This window comes from Tachyglossus aculeatus, chromosome 14 (assembly GCF_015852505.1).
Source record: "Tachyglossus aculeatus isolate mTacAcu1 chromosome 14, mTacAcu1.pri, whole genome shotgun sequence".
Classification (NCBI taxonomy): Eukaryota; Metazoa; Chordata; class Mammalia; order Monotremata; family Tachyglossidae; genus Tachyglossus; species Tachyglossus aculeatus.
The window spans coordinates 47,904,596-47,917,056 of record NC_052079.1 but is presented as its reverse complement, the minus strand read 5'-3'; the positions used below and the strand labels follow the sequence as shown (position 1 = coordinate 47,917,056).

The 12,461-nt window shown below is 47.0% G+C and overlaps 1 protein-coding gene across 2 annotated transcripts in view; it reads left to right on the top strand.

Annotated features, from left to right (window-relative positions):
* The window catches only part of RBFOX2 (RNA binding fox-1 homolog 2), a 320,956-nt gene that overhangs the window by 121,127 nt on the left and 187,368 nt on the right, over nt 1-12,461 (top strand). Inside the window, exon 1 of one of the 2 annotated variants that reach the window (XM_038756330.1) lies at nt 9,777-9,922. The exons of the other annotated variant lie outside the window; for it this stretch is intronic. Within the exon in view, the coding sequence (XP_038612258.1) occupies nt 9,908-9,922 (15 nt within the window). The 5' untranslated portion in view covers nt 9,777-9,907. Of the gene's footprint in view, nt 1-9,776; nt 9,923-12,461 lie in introns of those variants that run through there. 2 annotated transcript variants of the gene reach the window in all.

Sequence of the window (12,461 nt, the reverse complement as noted above, 5' to 3'; positions counted from 1 at the left end):
GAAAGAGCGTGGGATCTGAGAGTGTGAAAACCTGGGTTCTAATCCTGGCTCCACCACTTGTCCGATATGTGACCTTGGAGAAGTCGCTTCTGTGACCTTGGAGAAATCGCTTCACTTCTCCGGGCTTCAGGTCCCTCATTTGCAAAATGGGGATTAAGAATGGGACACGGGTTGTAAAATGGAGCTCGCCACCGACCCCCTTTTTCCTCTCCTCCTCCCCATCCCCCCTGCCCTTCCTCCTTCCCCTCCCCACAGCACCTGTATATATGTTTGTACAGATTTATTACTCTATTTTACTTGTACTTATTTACTATTCTATTTATTTTGTTAATGATGTGCATCTAGCTTTATTTCTACTTATCCTGATGACTTGACACCTGTCCACATGTTTTGTTTTGTTCCCTGTCTCCCCCTTCTTGACTGTGAGCCCGTTGTTGGGTTGGGACTGCCTCTATATGTTGCCAACTTGTACTTCCCAAGTGCTTAGTCCTGTGCTCTGCACACAGTAAGTGCTCAATAAATACGATTGAATGAATGAATGAATGAATGAATGAATGACCCCTTGCCCACCACCTCCATCTAGCCTGGAATTCCCTCCCCCTTCACGTGTGACAGACCTTCCCCGACTCTTTCTCCATTCTGTGTCACCTGTTCATTTGGATTTGGACCCTTTAAACCCTGGAGATTCACCTGACCCACAGCAATTATGTCTGTGTGCGTAATTCATTTTCATGTCTGTCTCCCCTTTTAGACTGTAAGCTCCTCGCGGGCAGGAATCACGGCTACTAACGCTGCTTATCTCCCCTATTTCCTCTCCGCTTTGGGTCACCTATACACTTAGATCTGGACCCTTCAAGCACTTAGCATGGCTTCATAGAAAGTACACGGGCTTGGGTGTCAGAGGATGTGGATTCTAATCCCGGCTCTGCCACTTGTCAGCTGTGTGACTTTGGGCAAGCCACTTAACTTCCCTGTGCCTCAGTTACCTCCTCTGTAAAATGGGGATTAAGACTGTGAGCCCCACGTGGGACAACCTGATTATCTTGGAAGCAGCGTGGCTCAGTGGAAAGAGCCTGGGCTTGGGAGCCAGAGGTCATGGGTTCTAATCCCGGCTCCACCACTTGTCAGCTGTGTGACTTTGGGCAAGTCACTTCACTTCTCTGGGCCTCAGTTACCTCATCTGTAAAATGGGGATTAAAACTGTGAGCCCCACTGATGACCTTGTATCTACCCCAGCGCTTAGAACAGTGCTTCGCACACAGTAAGCACTTGACAAATGCCATCATTATTCCCAGCACTTAGAACAGTGCTTTGCACATAGTAAGCACTTAATAAATGCCATCATTATTAGTATTGTAATCAATCAATCAATTAGTCAGTCGTATTTATTGAGCACTTACTGTGTGCAGAGCACTGTGCTAAGCTCTTGGGAAGTACAAGTTGGCAACATAGACAGTCCCTACCCAACAGTGGGCTCACAGTCTAAAAGGGGGAGACAGAGAACAAAACCAAACATAGTAACAAATTAAAATAAATAGAATAGATATGTACAAGTAAAATAAATAAATAAATAGAGTAATAAATATGTACAAACATATACATATATACAGGTGCTATTGTACCTACTCCAGTGCTTAGAACAGTGCTTTGCACATGGTAAACACTTAATAAATGCCATCATTAATAGTATTGTACCTACTCCAGTGCTTAGAACAGTGTTTGGCACATAGTAAGCACTTAACAAATGCCATCATTAGTATTATTACTTGAGATTCACCCCACCCTCAGTCCCACAGCACAGACGTCCATATCCGTAATTTATTTTCATGTCTGTCTCCCCCCTCTAGACTGTAAGATAGACTGTGAGCCCCCCCTTTTAAACTGTGAGCCCACTGTTGGGTAGGGACTGTCTCTATATGTTGCCAATTTGTACTTCCCAGGCGCTTAGTACAGTGCTCTGCACATAGTAAGCTCTCAATAAATACGATTGATGATGATGATGATGATGTAAGATCCCTGTGGGCAGGGATTATGGCAACTAACTCTGCTTAGTACAGTGCTCGTTAAATACCGTAGATTGATTGGTGCTGAGTCTGAAGTCACAGAGCCCCCTAGTAACCCTGCCCTACTGGAGGGGGACTCCATGGATCTCCACCCTCCCCGCCCCCCGGTATAATTATCGATAAAGACTATGGAATGGATACTTCACTCTCACACGTATTTTTTTCCCCCCTTTTCCACCCACGGAGAAACTAACGTAGAACAAGCCACCTAATGCATCTTTAGCCTTGAGGCAGGGCACCTCATCATCAGTCGTATTTATTGAGCGCTTACTGTGTGCAGAGCACTGTACTAAGCGCTTAGAGCACTGTACTAAGCGCTTAGTACTAACCTCAACCTTAACCTTAGTACTAACCTCAAAACGCAGTTCCCCTTGCAATCACTGCACACCCCACTCCTCATCCGAAATCCAGAACTTCCTCCAGCTGGAACTCAGGATGCACGTACGGCACCTATTTATTAGAGGGTTGGAATCACAGGCAGCCCCCAAATTAGTGTCAAAGATGGGTCCCGTTATTCTTTTTAGAAAGCAAATGTGCCAGAGACTTCCCACGTGTGCCCTCCCGGTAAGAGTTCCTTCCTTCATCCTCCGGTACATACATTCTCTGTCCTAAACAATCTGTGGGAGGCCCATAAACTCGGGCACATCTTCCCAATCGGATAAATTTTCCCTTTGACCGTCCGTAAGTGTGCCTTGCCTTCTAGTCGACATGCAAACTCCGGGATAGGCCTCAACTTGTTTGTTTTGGCAGGATAATGACCTTGCTTTGGTGCTTGGTCAGCTCCCTATTTATTTGTAAACGGTGGGCTTCTCTATTTGACTTGGTCTGTAAATTTCTCTGTTGGTGATCTTTTTCTTCCACCGCTCCTCTGAAAAAAGAAACCAATCTACATATAGAACAGTAGCAGAAAGACCTGTGCCTTGGGCTGGTGGAAGCGAAGCCCTGGAGGAGAAACCAGAGGATGGAAAAGGAAACCAGGGGATGGAAAAGGAATCAACTTGGCATAGCGGATAGAGCATCAGCCTGGGAGTCAGAAGGACCCGGGTTCTAATCCAGGCCCTGCTGTGGGACCTGGGGCAAGTCACTTCACTTCTCTCAGCTTCAGTTACCTCCTCTGGAAAACGGGGATTAAGACTGTGAGCCCCAAGTGGAGCAGGAACTGTGTTCAAACTGATTGTATCAAACCCAGAGCTTAGTACAGTGCCTGGCACATAGTAAGTTCATTCAATTCATTCAATCGTATTTATTGAGCGCTTACTGTGTGCAGAGCACTGTACTAAGCACTTGGGAAGTCCAAGTTGGCAACATCTAGAGATGGTCCCTACCCAACAGTGGGCTCACAGTCTAGAAGGGGGAGACAGAGAACAAAACAAAACATATTAACAAAATAAAATAAATATGTACAAGTAAAATTCCTCTCCCTCTCCCCATCACCTTACCTCCTTCCCCTCCCCACAGCACCTGTATATATGTTTGTATGGATTTATTACTCTATTTATTTGTTTATTTTCTTTGTACATGTTTATTCTATTTATTTTATTTTGTTAATATGTTTTGTTTTGTTCTCTGTCTCCCCCTTCTAGACTGTGAGCCCACCGTTGGGTAGGGACCATCTCTATATGTTGCCAACTTGTACTTCCCAAGCGCCTAGTACTGTGCTCTGCACACAGTAAGCGCTCAATAAATACGATTGAATGAATGAACAAAACAAATAGAACAGTAAATATGTACAGGTAAAATAAATAGAGTAATAAATCTGTAAGGTGCTGTGGGGAGGGGAAGGAGGGGAAGCAGCGTGCCTCAGTGGGAAGAGCCCGGGCTCTGGAGTCAGAGGTCGTGGGTTCAAATCCCGGCTCCGCCACTTGTCAGCTGGGTGACTCTGGGCAAGTCACTTGACCTCTCTCAGCCTCAGCTCCCTCATCTGTAAAATGGAGATGAAGACTGTGAGCCCCCCTTGGGACAATCTGATTACCTTGTATCTACCCCAGTGCTTAGAATAGTGCTTTGCACATAGTAAGCGCTTAACAAACACCAACATTATTATTAGGGTGGGGGGGTGGGGAGGAGTAGAGGGAAAAAGGGGGCTCAGTCTGGAAAGGCCTCCCAAGGGGCGTCTTCATCCCCATTTGCCAGATGAGGGAACTGAGGCCCAGAGAAGTGCAGTGAGTTGTCCAAAGTCACACAGCTGGTCGGTGGCGGAGCCCAGAACCCAGGTGTCCCGGTTTCCTGAAGGCCTCGGGCACCCTCCATTTCCAGAGACCGGCAAGGACCCTCTTGTCGGGCTCCTGTTGCGCAAGCGTATAGCATTAAAAACAGTAATGGTTTGTGGACGTGGCTGCGTAAGGAATAGGAGAGAGATGGATAGATATACAACGTAAGAAAAACCACCTGGGGTTTGTCTAGCCCCACATTTTTTCTCTGTCAGTGACAACAGCGGGTGCTTAGAACGACGACGGGTTGCTTGCCTGGGTTGAGTTCCATTTTCAGGGTCAGGGTGGTGCCTTCTAACATTTTTTACTTTCCCTCTACTGACATACTGAGGATTTACCCTGGCCCAGAGGACAGAGCCCAGGCTTGGGAGTCAGAGGTCATGGGTTCTAATCCTGCCTCTGCCACTTGTCTGCTGTGTGACCTTGGGCAAGTCACTTGTGTCTACCCCAGGGTGTAATACAGTGCCTGGCACACGGGAAAGCGCTTAATAGCATTCAAAAAACCCCAAAATTTGTGTCATAAATCCCAGATCTTTCAGTTCTGTATGATGTGATTGGTCATCTGACCAACATCCATCGCTCTGGCATGGGCTGCCTAGCACCTGGCAGTAAGGATTTTTAATTAAGTATCAATTAATGGTATTCATTAGGAGGTTACTGTGTGCAGAGCACTATACTCAGCACTTGGAAAAGTTGGTAGACACATTCTCTGCCCGCAAAAAGCTTCCAATCCAGAATAGTGGTGACACAAATAGAGAAGTGGGAAGACATAAACAGGAAAAGGTTTAGTGCTTCATGGTATTTATTGAGCACTTACTGAGTGCAGAACACTGTACTAGACACCTGGAAGAGTACAGTATAACATATAGGCTCAAGTAGCTTTCCCACTTAGGGAGAAAAAAAATCAAATTCTATATGTACAAAATTAAGAAGGGCAGAGTTGGGCTAATAGGATGGAAAAAGATTGAGGGGTAACAGATCACAAGCTCAGTGACTCAGCAACCCCGTGCTGTTTGAAAAAGAAAACTCGATGTATAAATGGTAGTTTTTCTAAGAATTAGTCAGCTCTCTTTTATAGTTGTGTCCAACTTTGGGCCACACCAACTGAGTGTCAACTCTCTGAAGACATTCAAAGAAGAGCAACCAAAATGGTAGCACATTGGATAGAGAAGTAGCATGGCCTCGTGGCTAGAGCGCGGCCCTGAAAGTCCCAAGGACCTGGGTTCTAGTGCCGGCTCCGCCTCCTCTCTGCCGTGTGACATGGGGCAAGTCACCTCACTTCCTCTGTGCCTCAGTTACCTCATCTGGAAAATGGGGATTAAGACTGTGAGCCCCATGTGGAACAGGGATTGGGTCCAACCTGATTTGCTTGTATCTACCTCAGCGCTTAGTACGGTGCCTGTCCCGTATTAAGCGCTTAACAAATACCACTATTATTTTCGCTATTATTATAATCATTCCATAATCTGAGGGAAGGAAATACACTGAAGGTAGTATAGCTGTCTGCACACAGCACTCGGTAGTACATACGATTTATTTATTGATTTAGTATGTCTGGTTTTGTTCTCTGTCTCCCCCTTTTAGACTGTGAGCCCACTGTTGGGTAGGGACTGTCTCTATATGTTGCCAACTTGTACTTCCCAAGCGCTTAGTACAGTGCTTTGCACACAGTAAGCGCTCAATAAATACGATTGATTGATTGATTGATTGATCTTTCAAGTTTAGTCCGTTTGACTACAAACCTGTGTTTTTATTACCCAGTTTGGATATAACATGTTGGAAGAACACAAGAACATTCTTCCCACGATCCGTTACATTTTGAGGCACCCGTGTCTGGGGAAGTAAATTAGGTGTAAGAAGAGAGGAGCGGCGTGGCTCAGTGGAAAGAGCCCGGGCTTTGGAGTCAGAGGTCATGGGTTCGAATTCCGGCTCCGCCACTTGTCAGCTGTGTGACTTTGGGCAAGTCACTTCACTTCTCTGGGCCTCAGTTCCCTCATCTGGAAAATGGGGATTAAGTCTGTGAGCCCCACGTGGGACAACTTGATTGCCTTGTGTCTACCCCAGCGCTTAGAACAGTGCTTTACACATAGTAAGCGCTTAATAAATGCCATCATTATTATTATTATTAAATGGTTGTTAAGTGTGGACTAGGTCAGAGTCGCTAAGCTTTTCAGCCTTTGCCTTGGCTGCTCTTTGCTGTACCATGCGGTATTTTCTGTTTCAGCAACTTCAGAGTATCTGTGAATCAATCAGTGGTATTTTCTGAGCGCTTATTGTGTGCCGGACACTGTACTACGTGCTGGGGTAGAAACAGGCTAATCAGGTTGGACACAATCCCTGTCCCACGTAGGGTTCACAGTCTTAATCCCTATTTTCCAGATGAGGGAACCGAGGCCCAGAGAAGTTACTTGCTCAAGGTCACACAGAAGACAAGCGGCCGAGCCGGGATTAGAACCCAAGTCCTCTGTCCCAAGCTCTAGTCACTAAGCCATGTTGCTTCACGACTGCCTGGGCGTATTTAGTGGTGGATTTCCCAGTAAAGCCTTTAGGCCTTGGGTTAGAGAGGTAAATATTTTTGGAGGGTGGGGTGGTGGTGGCATTTTTTCAGGAGGAAAAAAAACATTGAAAACCCTTATATTAATAGTACAACTTGCACAATATTTCTTTCATTTATAATTTGAACCTCTTGAAGTTCTTGAAGCTCTAGAAACTCGTTGTGATGGAGGAACCATCAATCTGTCGATCGTATTTATTGAGTACTTACTATCTCTAGAGCACTGTACTAAGCTCTTCGGAGGATACATTACAACAGTATGACACATTCCCTGCACACAGAGAGCTTACAGTCTAGAGGAACCACGGGGATGAATTCATAGTATGACTGCATTGCTCAGAAATGAGCTTGTGACTGTATCCCCATGAGAACTGTATTTTTAAAAATTAAAATAAGATGTGTTAGTGCATTTAATGCTAATGAGGAGCAAAATGACAAATCTGCGCCTGACACACTCCCATGCAGATTGCACTGCTAAAGCCAGAAAAATATTCCTTAGCATTAGGAATTTGAAGGCATAAGATCAATTAATCAGTCAAATTCATTGAGCATATACTGTATATTTTTTACTAAGCACATGGGAGAGTATGATATGATATATTCTTGTAGTCATCTTATATGATTAAAATGTATCCTTGCCTCCAGTCTTTTTTTTTTCTTTAAAAAAAGAAAAATATGACTATTTTCTTTCAGGCTGTGATCCATTTACATGAAAACTTCTGGTTTGTATATGAAATAGAGAAAGGTAATAAAGATAGGGAAAGGTCCTGAACCCATTCTTGTCAAGGTGAGACTTTCAAAAAGAGAGATTGTCAGTAGTTTTTAGGAGAAGGAAGTGGTTAATTTAACAAGTGATAGAGGAACCACCCAGGCATAGGATTTTGCAGGGAAGCCTATGTAAAGATGGGAATAAGAGAAGGGAATAAAAGAAGGATTCATTACAGTTCTTAGTAATGTTGCTGGTTATATTTATCGAGCATTTTCCAATGCTCTGCGCTCAGTACATTGTCCTGCATGTAGTAAGCCTTTAACATATTCTATTAAAAAAAGATGTGGGGGACAGAGGGAGCACTGAAAACAAGAATGATCGATGAATTGAAAAAATGTACGTTTCAGTTAAATTCACTTGTGAAAGGTGAGGTCCGTAATCTTTTTTTTTTTTTTTAACGGAGGTCTCACTGTTCACCCCAAGTCAAAAAATACTCTTTCCTCCGAAAGAGACTCCGAGATTGAAAACATGTCTGCCACATAATCGAAGAAGAAGGGGTAGTTGGAATTCCCCCTTCCAGGTGAGGAGGAAAAGTAGTTACTGTGTCTGCCTCCATTCGAAGCCCAAAAAAGGCAGTGCTGTTGGACGGGAAAGAAGAGTAAGAAGGGACCCCGTTTCCCTGGACGAGGGGAAAATTGTGAGAAAATTCGGGAGGTGGAGCTGGTCGTGTGTTTGCCGTGTTGTTTTAAGTTGAGCTTGGGAAATGATTTCTCCTTCCTCACCTGCAGGAGAGGAGAAAGGAAAGCCCGCCTCTTCTGTTGAAGCGGAGCAGAAATAGCCCGGCCTTCCCGGGAAAAAAGAGGGGAGGTTGGGAGAGGTGGAGGAGAAGAATGCTGGCTCCACCCCTTCAGGCCGGGCAGCAGAGAAGAGGGGGCATCGCCACCCGCCTGGGAGTGCCCGGAAAGAGAGGGCAATCCTGGTGTCCCTCCTGGGCAGGGGGGAGTGGGAGGAGAGGACAGGTGGGCCCACCTCCAAGGGCGGGAAGGGGAGGAAAGGAGAAGAGCCCCATCTCCCCAGGAGGAAAAGAAGCGGACTACCTCCAGGCCTTGCTAGGTTGCCAGGGCAGCAAGCAGCTCAGCAGTGTGAGCAGAGAGAGAGAATAGTGAGAGGTGTCTGCTGACATTTGTTCCGCGGGCCGGCCTCAGGGGCGAGGGGCAGGAGGTGCATCAGGAGGAGGTTTGGAGGCCTCTCGGCCCGGTTCCGGCATCCCAGCCGAACGGTCCCCCCCGGATGAGGGCAGGGATCTGGGGAGGCCCGTCAGCCCCGTGGGACGGCCTGAGGGCCACAGTCCTGGCAGAACTGCAGTCGTGGCCTCACGGAGGAATGAGATCAGCAAGAAGGAGCTCGCCCCAACCCGTCTGAGGGGAGAGAGGGCTCCGGGGCAGGCACAGGAATCCGATACTCTCTGTGGAGTGAGGAGCCGGGGCCTCCTGCCTTTTTTGTTGTTGTTGTGTGGTTTTTCTTTTCTGGAGATAAAAAAGATCGTTGGATGTTTCACACCCATTATCCTTGGAAAAGTCTGTAAATTCTAGCCCTCCCCTCCGCTCCCTCACCCTCTGGAGCGGGTCAGAGCGAAGCCTGCCCTCTCACCTCCGGACATGCCGCTTCGATCGCCCCAAGGATGTCTGTTACGCGTCCTGCGTCTTCTCCCTCCAGAGATTCAGCATTATTAATGACGGAACTATGCGCGGAGACTAAATGATTCGAGGCTGACGTTGCAAGGAGGCAGTCTAGATCTGGGAGCTGGCGCTAAGTCCCCTCCTGGCTACTGCATAGGGGGCTACAGAAAGGGAGCTTGGCTCCCGTCTCCTTGACCTTGCAGGGCCGACTTGGGGGATTGCTTCATTCCCGGTTAAAGAACCCTGTTCCCAACTAGGCTTAGTATTAGGAGTGGGTATGGCTTTCTTGCTGACCCCACCCTTCCCTGCTTTTTGCAAGAAGCTTGTGAGGCGGGCGATTGTGTTTCTAGCCGAGGAATGACAGAAAGAGAGATTCCCTGAAGGCAAAGGCAGAGTGCTCTACACGCCAGTACAGACACATGGGGTTGGGAACTCCCAGAGAGAGGGAGAGAGAGAGCGGAAGAGAGAGGAAGAGAGCGAGAGAGAAGAGAACAACAGAACAGCCAGCAGGAGAGGTGGAGAAGGAGGGAAAAAGAAAGCAGTCGCTCTAGAATTTGTAAACGGAGTGATTTCTTTGGGGGGGGGGATTTGTTTCCCCCCCCTTCCCCATCTTTCCTGACTGTACGGTCCACAGGAGTGCCTTTGTCCGAACAGGATTGACTGTCCGCCGAGTTTGACCAGCCTGGCCTGACATGATGTACCTTTGGGTGAGTACAGAGAGGGCTGAGAGGGATGAGGGTTTACACTTTGTACATATAAGGAGTGGAAAGCTGAGAGATAGTGTGTTTGCATGAATGGCCTACCCCGCGGAACCCAGATCGCCTAGCCCCATCTTAACACCGTGTTTAAGGCCTTTTCGGGCTTATGTCCTTTTAATTTCATTTCTGGGGCCGGATTGGGCCCCAGGGCCGACCCTCAGCCCCGTGCCCCCCATTCGGGTCCGTAAATCCGGGCATCGGGCACAAGGAGCGGGTCCTGCCGAGGCGGTGTTTTCGATCAAATGAGTTAGGTTTTACTTCCGAGCGGCGAGCGCGGCAACAGACTTCCTGGTGTGCCAGAGTAGATCCCCTGGGCTTTCTTTTTTGGTTAAGAGATGAATTCCCTGGCAACCGACCTTCCTTTCAGGTATCGAGATCCCGTAGGTGGTGTTATCCGTAATAATCTGCATTTGTAAACTCTTCCTCGGTGATTTCTTTTTTTTACTCGCTCGTGTCAGTCCCGTGAAGTGGGTCGACATTATGGTTCCCATTTTATGGAGGAAGTCATTAAGGCTCCGAAGGGTTTCAAACGATTTGCCCAGGGTCACTTAGCTAGTCAGTGTCAGAGCTAGAATGGTAATTAACAGAGTGTAAAGAAGTTTTATTTGCCAAGCATTTAATTCCTCATTATTACAGTATTTCTTAATTTTTTTATGATCATGGTGTTTGCGGTGCAACTAGAGTCACTGAGCCAAGAAACCCAGGGTAGGACAACAGGCCCAAAGGTGCTGCGCCTACCGGAAGGCAGCAGATTTTAGGAGACGAGTAGTGGGGGGAGGAGAGTGAGGAAAAGCAGCGCTTTTATTTGTGGAGTCAGAGAGTGTCTTCTGTCCCTCTTAAAGATGCTGGTAATGTTCCCTGGAGCCGTGAGCTGTCCTGCTGCCAGGAGAGCCTAATGGATGGGATGCCCTTGGCCACTGGCCGCTTTTGAAAGTTCCACCATGTCCTCTGACCTCCCACCCAGATGTCTGGCACTTTACGTTTTCGAAGCTCAGAGAATAGCCCTTGGAGCCCCTATCTTTTATTAACTTGCTCATTTTCCCTCTTCTCCTCCTCCTCTTGGCCCCTCGGTTTGGTAATAATGACTTGGAGTGGAGAAATTTCCTCTCTCTCGTAAGACGCCGGTCTGTTATAAAGGCTCTGTCTATAGAGGGATCAGAGATTCTTACTTGGCAGCCTTGTGGGCTGGGAGCAGCTCTTGCAGTTCTCTTCCCATCCAGCCCATCTGTCTCTAAGCCTTTGGCCATCATGTAATGGGGACTGGCCAAGAATATCCATTTTCTCCCAGGATTGGTCACTTACTTTGATTTAGGCAGCGGGGGTAGTGAGGAAAATGAGCAGCATTTAACAAACTGTGGTTAGCTGGAGGCAGGTAGCTCCACTCTTGGGAGGTAAGGGGTGAGCCAGGGAGATAGTCATCGAGAAAGCCGAAAATTACCCATCCGCCTCACCTCACTTCACTTATGTCCATATCTGCAGATTATTTATCGATGTTAGTGTCTGTTTCACCCTCTGGACTCGTTATGCGTAAGGAATGTGTCTAACAACTCCCTTGTATTGTAATCTCCCGAGTGCTTAGTACAGTGTTGTTATTGTGTTTGTTAAGCCCTTCCTATGTGACTAGCACTGTTCTAAGCACTGGAGTAGATACAGGTCAGGCACAGTCCCTGTCCCACATGGGGCCCACAGTCTAAGTAGGAGGGCGTTCTGATATTAAATCCCCATTTTGCAGATGAGGAAAATGAGTCCTGGAGAAATGAAGTGACTTGCCCAGGGTGCCACAGCGGGCAGGTGCATGGCTGGGATTAGAACCCAGGTCCTCTGACTCTCAGGCCTGGGCTTTTTCCATTAAGCCAAGCTGCTTAAGAGCAGTAACCACTCAATAAATACAATTGATTGATTGATTTTATTTGCTTGTTTTCCCTTCCATGAAATTGCAAGTCCTTCTGGTTCTACCAGCTAACTGTATTATGCTCTCCCAAATGTGCAGTTCAGTGCTCTGCCCAAACTACACCCTCCATAGAGCACGTGGGAATCCGAAAGTCTTGGCTTCTAATCCCGGCTCTGCCGTTTCAAACAATCAGTCAAACAATGGTATTCACTGAATGCTTACTACGTGCAGAGCATTGTACTAAATGCTTGGGAGAGTACAATGCAACAGAATTAGCAGATATGATCCCTGCCCATTATGAGCTTAAAGTCTGTCTGCTTGTGACTTAATTTCTGTGCCTCAGTTACTTCATCTATAAAGTGGAGATTAAGACTGTGAGTCCTTCTAGACTTTGAGCCCCTTCTAGACTGTGAGCCCGCTGTTGGGTAGGGGCCGTCTCTATATGTTACCAACTTGTACTTCCCAAGCGCTTAGTACAATGCTCTGCACACAGTAAGCGTTCAATAAATACGATTGAATGAATGAATGAATATGGAACATGGATTGGGTCCAACCTGATTAGCATGTATCTACCCCAGTGCTCACTACCATGCCTGG